This window comes from Meles meles, chromosome 5 (assembly GCF_922984935.1).
Source record: "Meles meles chromosome 5, mMelMel3.1 paternal haplotype, whole genome shotgun sequence".
Classification (NCBI taxonomy): domain Eukaryota; kingdom Metazoa; phylum Chordata; class Mammalia; order Carnivora; family Mustelidae; genus Meles; species Meles meles.
Window position 1 is genome coordinate 150,549,210 of NC_060070.1, and position 17,363 is coordinate 150,566,572.

The window sequence follows — 17,363 nt, forward strand, 5'->3', positions numbered from 1 at the left end:
AATCTTTCCCCCAATTTTGCAGTCTTTCATCTGACTACAGCAAACAATCCCAGCACACCTGTTAGAGGAGACTGAGTTAGGTCAGTTTATTTGAACTCTTCGCCCTCAAACTAGAAAGGTAAGGGGAAAAGTACCTTTGAGGGAACCAAACCCACAAGACCCTTAGTTGTGCCCCTGGGTGCTAGGCTGTACCCTACGCATTTGGTAGGATAACCCTTACAACGGAGAACCCCTGAATCTCCAGCTAACTATCTTGATGTCTAGCGCTGAGGGCCAGAGGTAGAAAAGTTATTCTTTCATGATTCACTTAGTCAACACACAGGCGCATATGGAAGGCCTAGTATGTGCCAGGACTGGAACTAGAAAGAAGGACATAACTCTCTTGTCCTCCCAGAGTCAAATGCTGCACTGGAGGCCCATTTTAAACATTCTATTCGAGTAGAAGTCTTCTTACCGACCATTATTATCAAGATGGATGCTTGGCTGGGTTTTGAAAAGTCGCCTCAAGCAGGAAATCATTTTCTAAAAAGTATTCCTATCTACCTTCAGTTAGTTCAAAGCAAAACTTATCAACATTGTTTCAGTGGCTAGCCTTTGACAGAGTGACCACGTTTCCTCTGCGAGTAGAGCCTACTGGCTAGCCTGGCAACTGTATTTCCTCTGGGGGCCACACCCGCAAATGCAGGGCACCTGCCATCCAATTCAAGTCTCTCCAAAATGGAGTGAGGGGGTGCCCGGGTGGCTCAGTCAGTTGAGTGCCCAACTCTTGATCTCAGCTCGGGTCATGATCTCGGGGTCATGGGATCGAGCCGCACATTGGGCTCCGTGCTCTGTGGGGAGTCTGCCTGTGATTCTCTCCCTCACCCTTTGCCTCTGCTCTTCCCTGTCCCGCCATTCCCTCTCTCTCTCAAATAAATAAATCTTTAAAAATAAATAATAACAAACACAATGGAGAATTTGAAGACACTTGCAAAGCAACTTGAGGGTATAATTTTCCTGAATTATTATGCTCCCCACCACACCAGCCTTTAAGAACTGTCTGGTCCTTAACAAGACAGTAATTTCTTTTTCCATAATTCACCTTTACCAATATTCAGTATTGCACAGACACTCTCTCCTTCTGCAGCCTATTACACTGCTATGTGAAATACCTTTAATTAAATAAATATACTGCTGTCATTACAGCTGCTATGAATAGGTTTGGAAACAAACCGCTGAACCTCAGTGGGCACTCATTCAACTGGTGGGAGCAGGTGTGAACAGGCCGGTGCTCTCACCGCCCAGCAGCTAGGAAAACCAGCTGGCACGAGTCTGCACCATGCGGCATGGCACAGGGACCTGTGATCAATCTGGCCGAGGGAGGTTAGCTGGAGGTCAATTAAGATGTTTCCATGGCACCTGGGGCTGTCACTGAGCGAAGCAAAGTGTCAGGGAGCAGGAAAGCGTGGAGATATTTGGCGAGGCTTTCAACTTTGTCAAGGAAACAAGGAGCCAAAAGGGAAGTCCAGGCAGAAGGCGTGGGGAGATTTTTCAACCCAGCTTCTCTGTGGGTCCGTGCCTGATCTGATAATTATCCACTCCTGCCCGCAAAGCTGAGCTGGGGTTTTCGGGGGCGAGAGCAAAGTTCTATTTCTTCACCGGGCGTGACTGTTAAAGTATTTACTTTGTGGGCTCATCACAGAGATGGACATTTCTATTTTGTACATCTGACTGCTTGTGTGATACATTTAACCTAAATACCAAAGAAAAAGTGTTCCATCACTGCCCCAAAAAAGAGAAGGCGTTTAGGCTATAATCAGTACCTACTGTATAGTACTCTTCTGAGTATAATTATTTCCCCAGGAAATTAGTGTCATCAACACAGGTCTTGCTTCTCAGCCAAGGTGTGCTGTGGCACATGAAAACCAGCCTGGTCTAAGGGGGCAACGTGAACACACGTCACTTTGGAAGAAAACTGCTTTTCTCTGTGATGCTGACGAGATCTGAAATCAGAACCAACGCACATCACAGGGGGCAGAGCAAGGGAGGGGGCAGTATGGGGTCAGCCAGCAGAAGAGGGGCGACGACTGCCCCAGAGATAAGCCGCCTTTCCACATCAGAACATTTTTAATTAGGGGAAACATTATTCAGGGGCCTTCTACTCAATAGGGTACTTGACTACTTCTCAAGCCCATAAAATTTCCTTCTGCAATTAATTTTTCACCAGTGGGATAATGGTTCAGTCACTTCCTTATAGCCTGCCTTGCGGTGTTTGACTATTTAGGCAACGTAGCCCAACACCATCCCCATAATAACTGATTGCATTTATGACACGTTAGAAACAGACTCACTTCACATGACCAAAGGGGGCAGGACCAATAGTCGCACTCCTCGGAGAAACACCGTAAAATTTAGCATTTGTTATAATCGGCGGGGGAAAAAAGGCAGCAGGTACCCTGAGCCCTGGACTAGCAAACAGTGAGCTGGTCTCTTGGCGAAATTAAATCGATCCTCTCAAGAACAGAGTGGTTTCGTGGTCGGGGCTGTGGAGCACAGTGCTTCGCTTCCCCGCTTTTCAAGGGACGCTTTTAAACGAGAAGAGGAAAAACGACGGAGTAAAAGCTACTCGTCATCGCAACGCTGAGGTGCTTTCTGGGGGAGAAGGAAGGAAAATACGGGCGTGCTAAGAACACTCCGGACACAACCTCAATCGTGAAGTCGGCATCACGGAGGAGTGACCGTGTGCGCGCATGCGTGCACATGCCTCATTCGTGAAGTCTGCGTCGCTGAGGAGCGCGCGCATGCGTGCACATGCCTCATTCGTGAAGTCTGCGTCACTAAGGAGCGTGCGTGTGTGTGCGTGCGTGCGTCATGCGTGCGCGAGCGTGTTGGAGGAAAGGCATGGCCACTTACCTTGCTAGGGATCCGTGCTGTTACAAGGAAGGCCCGGCATGATGTGAGCACCTGCAGGAGAAAAAAGCAGCATCACTATAAGCACCACTGGTGGGACTGGGAGGCTCTGGTGTGACCCACAGGACTGAGGGACATAGAGCACCGAGAGGCCACGGGGCTTGGCTCCTGGCACGTGAGAAAAGGAAGGGAACTGGGACGGCTGCTGACCATGAGAGTCGCTGTAGGCACCGAACAAACCTCCTGTGAACTCGCAAGGGGAGCGGTGGGTCAACGGCCCACAGGACCGAGAGATTACGTCAGCTGAGTCAGCACGACAGGTCTTACAGACCGACAGTCATGAGCCTCCCTATATCAACAGCAAACTGAAGGAAGAAGCCAAGGGCTCATGCACACTTTGCAATTGCAACCACCCGCCACGCTGGCCCTCTTGCTTCGCCTTCTCTGTACACAGGCGGAGAACACTTGCGCAAGGCCCAGGCAGCGTAACCCGTGTACTCCAAGCTGTCCCCAGCTAAGTTTCTCGGCAGGCTTGTCCCAGTCCTTGAGAGAACATGTATGGAAGGGTTTTTTTTTGTTGTTGTTGTTGTTGTTTTAATTTTTTTTTTCTGCAAAGGACATTTTTTTTTTATTTGTTTATTTGACAGAGAGAGATCACGAGTAAGCAGAGAGGCAGGCAGAGAGAGAGGAGGAAGCAGGCTCCCCGCAGAGCAGAGAGCCTGATGTGGGGCTCGATCCCAGGACCCTGAGATCATGACCTGAGCTGAAGGCAGAGGCTTAACCCACTGAGCCACCCAGGTGCCCCCATGTATGGAAGTTTTGATTCCAAAACGCAGCTAAGAACATCGATGGAGCCCAGAGAGCCCCACATGCCCAGCAGAGGCTGGAAATGGTTTGAAGTCAGGCCTGGAGGAGGGATTTCACATCCATGACTGCAAAGGTCCAAAGGCACTTGGACGCCCAGGCAGACCCCAGGGCCTTTGCAGTGGAGAGGAGGAGTCTCTGACACTATGGTGCTGCTGGGAGAACTGGCTTTTTCATCTCCCAGAGAACCTCCTTATCACGAAATTTAGTATTTAAAATGCAGCACACGCGTTTCTCTCTTCCTGGGGCACTAATACAAGCAACCCCCAGCTTTTTTTTTTTTTTTTTTTACAAGCAACCCCCAGTCTTGTTGCGAATCTGAAGCCCAGAGAAACTCCGCATAGAGGTAAATTTGTATCCAGGTCACAAAACTCACGTGCTGAAAGAGGACTCAGTATCACCTGTGACCTAAAACCCCCTTGTTTATCGTCTCAGTTTCCCATCGGAGAGCAGGTCCAGAGAAACTCATCACATTTGCCGGCTTGTGCCAGCACTGGGACTGGACACTGGGACCCCGGACCCCAGCCTATTACATCTCTACACCTTCCCCTCACGTGCACAATACATTCAATGTCAAAAGCCCCAGACAAGAACAAGCCTTTCCATTATTTGCAGAAATACATTATGCTCTGTGAACAGTCCTGCAAAGGGAAACTGGTCCCGCGACACCCAGGATCGTGTTACAAGCACAGCAGCAACCACGACCAGTACTGCTGGTTACACCATCCCTGATCCTCTAAGAGCTAGAAACAGTTATTATCCCCATTTGAACAAGAAGAAACTAAGGCCTGTAAAGATTATGTCACTTCCCGAGTGACCCAGAAAGCAGGTGGCAGAGCTGGGATTCGAAGCTGGTGTGGTCTCAGTCCAGAGACTAATTCCTTATCCAGACCATCAGATTTCCAGAATCTACTTCCTGAAGAGTCTACGCACATGCAAACACAGATGAGTCACAGGACTTTAAAGCCAGAAAAAAGCAAACGGGTATAAGCGTCACTGGCAGGATGAGGGGTGTTTGAGGATCATAAGGAAAAGAACCTGTCCCTACTGGTCTGCCCGTCTGTCTCTGTCTTCTATCCGCCTACCTGCTTCTAGCTCCCTACCTGTGTAACTCAGTCTGTGTGTGTCTCTCCCCACCTGCTCCCCTTCTTCCACACCCTGCCCTGCTGTGGCAGCCACTGCCCCCCACACTCCCCAGCTTCTCAGTCTCCAGTCCCTCCTCTGGTTCCCCACTCTCCACCCCCCACTCTGCCCTCATTTCTCAGCACTTCCCCTATGCCGAGCACTCGAGAGCTTGTATCTTATTTATGCCTATTTCCAACAGTAGCCACCGTCACAGAGGAGATTCCTGTATTCTGGAAGGATATTTCATTTGTAACACGGTCACAGAGACACTCAAACAAAACATGAAATAAAAATGACAAGGCAGGGGCGCCTGGGTGGCTCAGTGGGTTAAAGCCTCTGCCTTCGGCTCAGGTCATGATCCCAGAGTCCTGGGATCAAGCCCCACGGCGGGCTCTCTGCCCAGCAGGAGGCCTACTTCCTCCTCTCTCTCTGCCTGCCTCTCTGCCTGCTTGTGATCTCTGTCTGTCAAATAAATAAATAAAAATATCTTTTAAAAAAAATAACAACGCACCTTTTGACACGGTTGAACAAAGAGCACCTCGGTAATTAAGTGATTACAAGGTCCCCTGTGTGAATCTAATTAATAAGTCTTAGAAACTAATCGCAAACAAGCACCCAGCCGACTGACACGCAGTGGCGCGGGTTGGCTTCCCGCCCCTTTGTCCGTGCGGGGCACAGGGGTAGGAAGGAAGTTTCCCCACCAGCAGCCTGCCTGCCTTCTCTGGACCAGCCCTCTCCAGATCAGTCACCACGGGGGCTTCTAGGTGCCACGGACAGAGAATTCACTGGGTCAGTACACTTTTTAAAAGGAAGGATTAAAACAAAACAAAACAAAACAAAACACCCAGAATGTTCCTATGGCTTTACCCTTTGAATAAAGAGCAACCAACCTCTTGACCACGCGTAGACACTACGACGTCCTAATGAGCGCTTCTGCTTTCCCTCAGCCAGCCTGGCAGAGCCTGCAATCGTGCTGCTGTGTGCCAACTCCCTTTCTTTAAAAATATTCCTTAAGTACCCAATGTCCTCCGGAAGTTGTACCCAGTGTCCTTTGTAATTTGGACACGGGCCAAAAGAATTTGCCTAAAAAGAGCCACATCCGTGTGAGAGCCCAGCCTTTGAAGGAAGAAGCTTTCTGCTGGCTGGTCCCCATTTCTGGTCATCTATGGTCCCCAGAGGCATGAGGACTGGTCTTAGAAAGTTTGGGAGGGGCGGGTAGGGTGGAGTGGGTGAAATCCTCCAAAGTCGACCCAGCCTTTCCCAAGACCATACCCGCCTGCGAGCACAAGAGTGTAGCAGTATTTTGCAGCAAGAGAAGAAAACTACAAATGCCTTCATTCCAAGAATCCTGCCTGCCTCTTGGTCCATCAATGCAAACTGGGCCAGTAAATGGGACTACGTTCATGCTGGGAACCCCAAAGAACTTGGTCTCCTAGCTTTCCTGTTCAGCTCCAAGACTGTCCCGGGTTTTGTGGTCTTGAAGACTTCAGAGTGCATACATATGGCGATCCCACAGGAAAACTCCTCTACGATAGATCCCAGTAATGAGCACCACCTCGGTGCTGGGAGGAACAAGCATCCCATTTGCCCTTGTTTCTAGTCTGAGCACTGAGAACCCTGTGTTCCAGGACACCAGGACCCTTGCTCAGCCTCCCTCCGTGGGTTTTGGAATCAGGAAGGCAGATTTAAATTCTGGTTCTGCTACTCGCAAGCGGTTTAACCCCAATAGTCAGTGAACTTCCCAATGCCTCAATTTGCTCATCTGTAGAACAAGAGGAATATTCCTCCCCAGGACAAATGCCGTTATTTTAAGTATGATACCGACGTAGATAAAGGCCTAGCCCAGCTCCCAGAAGGTCTTTGCCAAATACCCATTCTCTATCATTTTAACTGACGTGATAGCATCTTAAATTTCGATTCCCAGATTAAGTAGTTACACTTGCTGGATTTTTTTTTTTTTAAATAATAGTTTTTGGCAACAGAACAAAACAAACAAAACCTACCAAGATTCTGAGATATCCTCTAGGCTAAAATGTTCAGTTCAATATATTTTCTTGCAAAGTTTAAAAAAACAAAACAAAACATAAAACATGGGGGCAAGTAGAGAGCCTCAGAAGAAATATCTGTGCTTCATCAAGGAAACTTAGTCACCAAGGATAAGCTACAACTTCCCTCCCACCTCCTCTGGGGAGGCCCATTCTTCCACAAAGGTCTTAGCATGCAAACCACATCTTCAAGCCCTATAATGAATTTCCTCTCCCTTTCATTGAAATTCAAGCAGCAGCCGCCTCTGAGGCTTCTCCACTCAACTTTTAACTTCAAAATTTCACTTCGAAACGTTTTATAAAAATCCTCCCTACTGCTAAGACTCACAACTTAGCAGAGGAGCCTAAATCTTCTTACGGAAATGATATATAATGAGGTTGGCTATGAAGCCCTCTCACTGCACACTTTTAAAAACTGAAATAAATACCTATTTCACCCTCTTTAATACTTCCATTGCCTAAAGCCTACCGTCGCACAGGTAATCCATAAATTCATGCCACCTAAATCCACATTCTCTCGTGCAGATTACCAAGAATGCCTTTCCTTTAAAATTGGGCTCTACACGGCAAATATTCAAAAAAGGGTCTTATACCCCCTAACTACTCTCTAATTTGCAAGCAAACTAAATGATGAAAGCCATGTAATACGTTTACCCTCTTCCAGACTCCCAGCTCAAAGGGTATCATGGACAAGACCTCTTTAATCCAAGACACACACTTCCAGGGAGAGAGACGGGCAGGTGGCGGGGACCATTATCACCACCGTGCAGGTATGAGGGACAGATGCCCAGAGCCTTGCGCAAGATTGCCCAGAAAGTTGAATGAGAATAAAAAGTCTCTCCTGGCCCTGAGCCTCCTAACACACTGCACCCAGCCATGACGACCATCACCCTCTCTAGCTAAAGCAGGAGGAGGCTTCACCCGAAAGGAATACAAACAATACATCATTTTCGTGCAATTTCTGGCTCCTGATCCCTCATAACACTGGATCACCACACTACTGACTGTCTATCTGTTTCTCTGTGTCATTAACAGACGTGCCCTAACGAGGCAGGATGGTCTAGTACAGGATCTGAAAATTAAAGCCTATGGGCCCGCACACTGTCTCTTTTTATAAATGAAGCTTTATTGGGACATGGCTACACCATTTGTTTGACGTACTGTCTCTGGCTGCTTTCACACAGGCAGAGTTGAAGCAACAGAGATTTTTAGGGCACACGGGGCCTAAAATACTTACTATCGGGTCCCATACAGAAAAAGTTCGTCAACCCCTGGCCCAGCGCTCTCAAGGGAGAAGCCTGGACTGGGACGGTTATCTGCATTTCAATCCCATATACTATCTGTGTGACTTAGGCGAACCATCTGACCTTCACTGTGGCTCTGTTTCCTCCTCTGCAAATGGGAGCAGAAATGGCACTGTGCCCACGGAGCCGTGAGGGTTCACCGGGTCCGTCGTGCGTGTGGCGCGCCCAGAAGAGCACTCGAAGGTCAAACGGCACAACCATGTGTGAGTATTTGTATATCTCAATAGTACAACAAAACTGCGACACATGCCCACCACCGTGTTAAACCAAGAGGGAGTCAACCGTATGTAGCCTGGGGATGGCCTCAACCTGGCTGAGGGCCCTAACGGAACACGTCACTATCTTTGTGGACCTGAATGTCCCCAAAACTAGAATAAGAATGATGGAAGAGGTCCCCATGTCTCCTTCCTACGCTCGGGGTCCGTGACTTAGGCCCACTGTGGGCTCCCCCGGTTCCAGGACCCTGCTCCTCTCTGGTGTGTGTGGACGCCTGCGAAGGGCAAGTCCCCAGGACATATCTGCCAAGAGGAATTAGCTCCTTCCTGGGGCCCCACTCCCTGAGAAGACAGATGCTCCCGCCATACGGGATCGTGGAAGCCACTGGGGTCCGGCTTCTGTTCTCTCACACCTGTGCACACCCATTTCTTCTTCACCTGGTTATTTCCGCCACTGTGCAGACAACGGGGCGTTTACACACGGCGTGTCAGACACAACGGCAGCCTTCCATCTGCAGTCCCATGGCTGCAAGCTCCATTACCGAAGCAGGAAAGAAAACAAACGCATTTAATGTTTCTCCACAGATGAACACGTGGCTACTTCAAAACATCCATTCTCCTTAACGTCACTCCGTATCACATCTTCTTTCAAAGCACCGGCTGACACCAAACTCTGGAGTATGTCACGCTGATTCTATTATGAGGACACATTTTTCTTTTTTTTAAACATTTTATTTCTTTATTTATTTGTTGGGGGAGGGGGTGGCAGTGCACAAGCAGGGAGAGTGGCAGGCAGAGGGAGAAACACCAGCAGAGAGCCCGATGCGGGAACCAGGACCCCGGGGTCATGACCTGAGCCGAAGGTAGATGCTTAACTGACTGAGCCACCCAGGCACCCCAGGACACACTTTTCGAGGCAGAATTCTCCCTAGAAAGGGACCACCTCCCAGGCTATGAACAAGATGAGTCCAATACCCAGCTCCAGCTCCTCGGGGTGCAGGTGAGCCCATGTCAGGCCCTCAGGGGTCCAGAGTTCCTGCCCAGAGCTCTCAGCCCCAAGTGGGTGCTTGGGAAGGGATTAGTCATCACTGTCCTATTTATGTTCTAAATGAATTCGACAGAAGGGTCACAGCCGTGCAAGGAATAACGAAAACATACATCATCGTATTAACCCAGTTAACTAACAAAACTTCTCCTGCATCCTCAACCCACCAGCCAGTCTCTTCTTGAACGTGAGAATCACTAGGACCCAATTCTAGCAAAAAATCAGAGCTGAGAAGGATCTGGGGAAAGGTGTATCCAATTCCTTTATTTCACAGAGGAGGAAACAGACCAGGAAGGGTTAAAGAATTGGTCAGCATACATTAGATTTCCTCTTTGTTTCAAGCAACAGAATTTTAAAGACAAATTTAAAAAGGGGGGTGAGGTGGGAGGTAGGTCTCATAATCCCCCCTCCCTAAAAAAAGCCAAAACAAAACAAGAAACAGCCAGAGATCAAGAAGGTCAGAAACCAAATCAACTCTACAGATCCCTTCTGGCCACCCCATCAGGTGGATGGACTCCAATCACTTTCCATCCATGTATATAACCCCAGGGGTGAGGTGAGGACCCTCTGTCCCAGGCATGCCATCCAACAGGGACCACAAAGAATCACTTGAAAGAAAAGACAAGTAACCATGACAGCGTAGTGACAAAGAAGGCTGGCTCCAGAGGCAGAGAGCCCGGGGATGAATTCCCACTACACCACTTACTACCAGCTGTGTGACCTTGGGCAGGTTACTTAGCCTCTCTGTGCCCTGGTCTCCCCCTCCATAAAAGCATGGGGACAATATCACCCACCCAGATACCATATGTGAGGTACTCAGAACAAAACCAGGCGCAAAACAAAGTCCGATAAAGGCATATCCTTGGGCACATTTACAAGAATAACTACAACTAACGATGGGCTATACGTTAGCATTGGAACAAGAAGTTAGTTTCACTGTCTTTTACCGGAATTCTGTTGCTCTGGTCTCTCCCCAACCTGAACCATTTCACCCAATCAGCCTCTGCTTCCCAGCCTTATACCCTCATCTTTCTAGGCAAGAAGTCACAGAGTCACAGAGTCACTTCCTTATTCTCTTTTGACACATTAGCACTGTCATCCAATGTAAAAAGTACAATTTTCTTTCCTGCTCTCAGAGCAAATTTATGAAATATTTTTCTATTTTGTGAAAGTGTCGTGGCATCTGGTAGGGGGGGCTGATTTAGATTTAATACTGCTACCTATATAATCCAAGAGATTCGTCATGAAATTCAGAGATGAGAAATTGGGAGTGAAAGAAAAGAAGATCGAGAGTGACTGTATCAGGAAATCTGTATTTTTATTTTAGAGAGCATTCGCACAAGTGGGGGAGTTGGGGAGAGGGACACGGAGAATCCCAAGCAGGCTCCATGCCCAGCAGGAAGGCTGACGTGGGGCTCGATCTCACGACCCTGAGATCACGACCTAAGCTGAAATCAAGAGTCAGATATTTAACCTCCTGAGTCACACAGACTTCCCTGCACATACTTGTCAGTGGAGCTTAGATTCTTAATAAAAAAAGCAAGTATCTTAATAAAATGGACTAAACCAAACTGAAAGCAAAAAGAAAACCAAGTGCCTTGCAAGGGGATACCAGAAGCCACCGTTTCAGGAGACTTCTGCTCCGGAGATACTGGCGTGCACATGGTACACGGGTGTGCACGTGTGTGTGCGCACAGGTGTGCAACATGTATAGGAGAGGGGCCTCTCAAACCAGTGTCAAAAAGAGCCCGTCTCGGAGTCCCGGTTTTGAGAGTCTGAGAGTCCTGACTTATGACACCTGTAAGCACCACCCACTACGAGGCTACAGATGAGGCAGAGGCGGCGGGGTCCAGCGGCCAGAACACGGGCTTTGCAGTCAGACGGATGTCCGGACAAACCCCAACACTGCCATCGGGTGAGCGGGGAGGCAGCAGCCAGGTTACCCGAAGTTTCCAGGCTGCAGGACCCTCACCTCGAAGTTAGAAACACCACTCGTCCTTGTGTAAGATTTGAGGATAGGCTATGGAACGCAGAGCCTATAGCAGACAGTAATGCCAGCGGAGCCGTTCGAACCATCCCGATGCTTACAGAATGTAGCTCCGGAAATGATCGCTAGGCATAAAAAACTGAGACCTAAGAGACATGTGCAAACTTGCTAGTGAGAGATAGAGCCAAGCCCAGATGCCAGTCCCCTGGGCTCAGCTTGTTTCTCAACACCACAGTCTCTAGGATGTAGCCTGAGTCAGTCCCTGGAGATTATTCCCAAGGTAACTGCAGTTTCCCAGAGAATCAGAAGAGAATTTGCATTTCTGTGTGGGGATGGAGTGAAACCTGATACAGAGGAGGAACGCACTTTGGACTTGGAGCAAAGCAAGTCAGTCGCTTGAAAACTCCCCCACTGATTAATTACATAGTCCCTCTGAACCTTACTTTTCTTACCTGTGAAATGGGTAGAGCACAGGCTCTGTTGGACAGTTGTGATGATTACAGGGGTAACTTGTGAGACCCTACCATTCTTCTGGACCTTCTTAACCGCGTTCACAGATGAGGCTAGCACTCGGGGGCAGGGATGCACCCTTCCCTGGGCTCCAGAGAGGTACAGCCCAGCCTGAGCCCTGACCCCACAGTTCATGAGTATGGGTGATTTGGGGACAGGCCTCTCTGCGCCTCACTTCTCACCTGTAAGATAAGGGACTGTAATACCTACTCACCGCGGTCTGGGGGACGATCAGACAACAGATGCTTGGGGCAGTGCTGGCCATAGTAAGCGTTACCATCCCCGCTGGGCACGTGAGCCTTGGGTGGCTGTTCAGCCATTCCCAGGCTTAAGACTGCACCATCTCGGGACACCTGGGTGGCTCAGTTGGTTAAGCAGCTGCCTTCGGTTCAGGTCATGATCCCAGCATCCTGGGATCGAGTCCCACATTGGGCTCCTTGCTCAGCAGGGAGCCTGCTTTTCCCTCTGCCTCTGCCTGCCACTCTGTCTGCCTGTGCTCGCTCTCTCACTCTCTCTCTCTCTGGCAAATAAATAAATAAAATCTTTAAAAAAAAAGAAAAGACTGCACCACCTCGAGGATTTCTAATTCAGGCATCCCACTCCAACCACAAGCTTCTCACTCCTCCTCAAAGTGCGACCCACAGGCCAGAGGGGCTGGCACCCCTCGGCAGCTTGTTGAAATGCAGAATCTGAGCCCCCTCTCAGACCCGCAGCATCAGAACCTGCATTCCGACAAGAGCCCCAGGTGATTTCTATGCCCAGTGTAGTTAGCCAAGCACTCGTATCTTGTTCCCCTACGCGGCCACCCACCACCCCATTCCCAACCCTTGCATAGGCCGGGCCATTGACCATTCCATGTTCTCCCGCCCCATCAGCCACAGCCCCTCCATCCCACAGAAACCTCCCTGAAACCCTTCCTCCGCTGTTAATACCTTCCTTGTCCTTGCATCACGCCCACAAAGAAAAACCTCAACTCTGGATGAACCCGCCCAGCTGCCTAGTCCATGCCCGCCGGCTGGGGTGCCTGCCAAGCACAGCTGGAGAAGGGATCTAACCCAGCAAGCAGACTCCACTTCCTTCCACTGGGAGGACAGCTTTGCCTCCCACTTCACTGAGAAAACAGAAATGACGGGAATGGAATCGCTGACCAGCCCAGCGCAAACCTCGGAGCCTGTCTGCACCTGCAGCCACCTCGGCCTCCCTCCCCCTCTCCCTCTGAAGTGCGGGAGGCCAATACTCATCCTTCTCCTGGGCTCTGGATTACACTCCACCCACCTGTCCTGGAACCGGAGTTTGCCCTCCCTCCCCTACCTAAAGGTCCAAATACTGTTTCCTAACAGGTGGTCTCAGCAACCGCCCAGGTCGGATCCTGCTGGGCTCTGAAACCCACACGTTAGCACATCCCTTGCCTGCGAAGCTCTGCAGCGGCTCTGAGCATCACTTCAGTCCTCTCCTCCCCACCCAGCCGCAGCGGCCTTCTGGGGGTGCTCCCACGGGGAGGGTCCTGCCCCTCCCTTCCTTACCTTCACATTCTTCCCAACTACTCATCCTTCGGACCCCAACCTGAAGGACTACCCGAAGGCAGTTGAGGCTGGGGCAGGTAGGGTGCCATATGTTCTCAGGGCATTTGCATGTTCCCTTAGTAACATGTAGCACAATTTTCATTATCGGTGGAATGACGCACTTAGTATCTTCCAGCCCCACCAGACCTGGGAGCAGGGACCTTGTCTGTCCTCTTCAAAGCTACATTTCCCCATGCCCGGCAGAGAGAAGGGGTTCAAGTGTCTGGACAGCTCCTCCCCAACCCCTTTCCAGACATGAAAATTTGACAAAGTAAAAGGTTACCACAGTCTGTGAAACTGATGAGAAAAATTCCGCCTGCCTGTTTATTCCACGTCAGCGACACGTCCTTCCCTCTTCACGGGGTATCCTAGAAGGAAAGGACCTGAAGATGGACTGTTTGCAGCTCGCCTCGGCCCACTACAAAGGCATCTGCTAGCTAATTCCCACCGCACCTGTCAAAAGGAAGAGCGAGGTAACAAGCAAAGGTTGCCGAGCAGAGGAAAGGTTTAGAGGTGCCAGTGTTGACATCCTGCCTTTTGTCTACTGTGTTCAAGAACTTCACTAATTCGCCGCAGAGACGAAGGTCCCCGCGCTGGCCTTCAGCAGCTCCCGCAAGTTGGGGATGCCCTCTCTGGCCATGCGTGCAGGAGAAGCAAATTGTGCTTTAATAAATACTATCAGAGAGCCTCTGGCTTCCTACATCTTGATTTCGCCCTTGAATGTGCTAACGGGGCAACAGAGCGAAATCCACAAAACTGAACAACTCAGAAAGGGTGGGGCAGGGAACGACCCAGGAGACAGATTTTACACAAAATACAAAAATAACCCTATGTTATCTTAGTGACGACTGATAGGAAATTTAAACATAAGGAAACCTATCTTCTAAAACCAGGGCACACTCAAAGGACAGGCCAAAGATAGGAAACCGTTTAAAAAAAAAAAGGCACTAGTTTGGTTTCCTTTCTTGAAATTTCAGATAAAATGCGATCTGCTACTGGGAGCAGTGTTTTGCTCAGGCAACACAGAAACATCATTCATCTAACTGAATGACTCCACCCGGGCCTGATGCCAAATGGCTCTAAGTTTCCAGATAAAGTGAAACCTCTGGGCAGAGCTTTTTCAGCCCAAATCGGCTTTGGTACAATGGCAGGAAGGGAAAAGTCCAGAGCCTCAGGCCAGACACCTGCTGCTATGGGCTGCACCCTTCCGCAGGCACCTCAAGGCCCTCTGCGCTGGGAAGGACCAGCCCACTGTAAGCGCCTCCCTCTTTACTGCCCCTGGGCACTCCCACTCTCTCCCCTCTCCCCAGGATGCCAGGAACAGGCAGGGCGCCCCAGTGGGGCATCAGCCACTTCCCAGCGCGCGGTAAGGGACGCACCTCTTTCTGTCTAAAAGTCATATCCCCCCTGAGGCAGCACACACTGGTTGGGTCCCTGACTCACAGCCCCTGCTACCTGAGAATAAACACAACTCTGTGGCCGCTCAGCTCCCAAAAGGACTAAGACCAGAGCCCCTAGTTCTCGCTCTTTCCTGAGCTGTCCACATAGGACCCCTGGAGCCCTGGTTCAGACGCTCCCTGTGTGGCTCGTCCAGAGCGAGAAGGAGGGGAATGGAAGCGCTAGTGGGGTGAGCCAGAAAGCAGAGCCTGGAACCAGAGCAGTCCCCGAGAGCAAGGGCTGGAGGCAGGATTACACTGCAAGGGGCATCTCTGTGTCTCTCTTGTTAAATGAAGCTCGGTTAGATGAGCACTCTCTGGTTCTGAAACACAGACCTGCCTTCTAAATGCACCAGTCTGATCCCGTTCTTTGTGTGTATGTCATTTATCATAATCCACTAGATATCTGAGTCATTCTTCCTCTCATTCATTAAATAATTATTGAGTGCTTACCTTGTGCTAGACACTCAGATTAAAAAGGCATAAAGCTCTGCCATCGAGCAGCTTGTATTCCACTGAGAGGGGACAGACTTCCCACAAATAAATAAGTAACCATATGGATGGTATGCCAGCTGATGAGGAGTACTGTGGGAAAAAAATCTCGCTAGGAGAGGGAATAGGGACTGCTGTATAGACACTGGGGAGGGGGCTGGTAAGTGGATTTTTAGATAGTTTGGTGAGCCCTCATTATGAAGGGATGTTGAAGAAGGTGTAAAGGAAATGCAGCCATGAGCCATCTGGCTATCTCGGGCAAGCGTGGTGTAGGCAGAGGAGACAGCAAGTGCAAAGGTCCTGAGGCGATATCTGTCTGTGGTAGCCGAAGGATAAAGAGCTCACTGTGGTTCGCAGAGAGCAAGCATGACTGAGGCCAGGGGGTAACAAGGGGTGCAGAGGGGCCTGTGAGATCTGAGAGGCTTTACAGGCCACCGCCCACACGTTAGCTTTTACTTGGAATAAGAGGGTAAACCACCAGAGGACCGTGAGCACAGGATTGAGGTGAGCTCTCGGACTGCCGGACTGCCGGGTTGAGAAGAGAATGGGGAAGCGGGTAAGAGGGCTGGAGTGAAAGCAGGAAACCCAGCCAGGAGGCAAGTGCAATGATTGACGAGAGACGATCATAGCTGGGACTGCAGTGGTCAGTGGGAGAGGTGAGAAGTGGCCCGATTCTGGATGCCCTGACAGTGGAGGCCAAGTGGATTGTGGAGACAGTGAATACGGAATATAAGAGATTATTTTGCTAAAGGTGAGGATCTGGTTTATACCCATGAAATAATCACTTAACAATTCCAGATGGGACATGATTAAGGGACTGCTAGGTTGGTCCAGGTGATGCGTTATCTGGTGAAGTAAGAAAATATTTAGGGAAGAAGTGCAACTTGAGAGCAAAGAACTGGCTCCAGGATTTTCCAAGGGCAGGTTTGTTCTCCGTAGAGAAACGAATGACGTTTTGGAGTGAGCCATGCTCTCCTGCCCACCTACCTTGTGCTCTCTCTCATAATTTCAAAGGTACAGTTAAGATGGAGTAACATAAAGCCAGAGACTCCATTCGAATTCTAAAAAGCAACCTTGGGAAGAAGGAGGATGGGGTGTTCTTTTGCCTTTCTTCACAGCTTCTCTTAAGCCGCACTATCTCCCAGAACCTTCTAGAAATGTTCTCTATCTGGTCTCTCCAACACACTCTACTACCCACATGTGGCCACTAAGCACTTAAAATGTGACTAAGCTGACTGAGGCTCTGAAGTTTTACTGAATTTAATTTTAAACCATCCGGCTAGTATTGTGACAAGTGGCTACCATATTGAACTCTACAGCTCTAAAGGGAAAAAAATCACTTCGCCTTCATGAGCTGTACATTACGCTTTTTCTCTCGTAACTAAATTAAAAGGATACGTACAACACAGATTTGTAAGACCTTTTTAAAATATTTTTATGTATCTATTTGAGAGAGAGAGAAGACGCACAAGCAGGGGAAAGGGCAGGAGGCAGAGGGAGAAGCAGGCTCCTCGCTGAGCAGGGAGCCCGACACGGGACTCCATCCCAGGACCCCGGGATCATGACCTGGGACGAAGGCAGATGCTTACCCGACTGAACCACCCAGGCACCTCCCGATTTGTAAGATCTTATTTTTCATTAGGCCCCGCAGTTACCAACGGCTTCTCCTAAGTCTGCCCATATTCTTTGAAAACAAACTGTGGATGGCTTGGTCTTAACAGTTTTAAAGCACATTTTCTGAGTTTTTGTTTGCAACTGTAATACCTTCCAGGCCATCCCTCTAACAATGACATTCAGAATGAGATCTCCCTCCTTGAAATATATTCAATGCTAACATTTTAAATGTTACAGAAAAAAGAAAGAAAGACAAGACACTCTTATGATACCTG

The 17,363-nt window shown here is 49.4% G+C and overlaps 1 protein-coding gene across 6 annotated transcripts in view; it reads right to left on the reverse strand.

Annotated features, from left to right (window-relative positions):
• CARMIL1 (capping protein regulator and myosin 1 linker 1) overlaps positions 1-17,363 on the reverse strand; it is a 305,453-nt gene that overhangs the window by 189,288 nt on the left and 98,802 nt on the right. For all 6 annotated transcript variants that reach the window (XM_046004391.1, XM_046004388.1, XM_046004387.1 and 3 more), the window contains one exon: positions 2,893-2,943. Coding sequence is in view for 5 of the 6 variants with exons in the window: in XM_046004388.1 (XP_045860344.1) it covers positions 2,893-2,943 (51 nt within the window). In the remaining variant the exon portion in view is untranslated. The remainder of the gene's footprint in view (positions 1-2,892; positions 2,944-17,363) is intronic.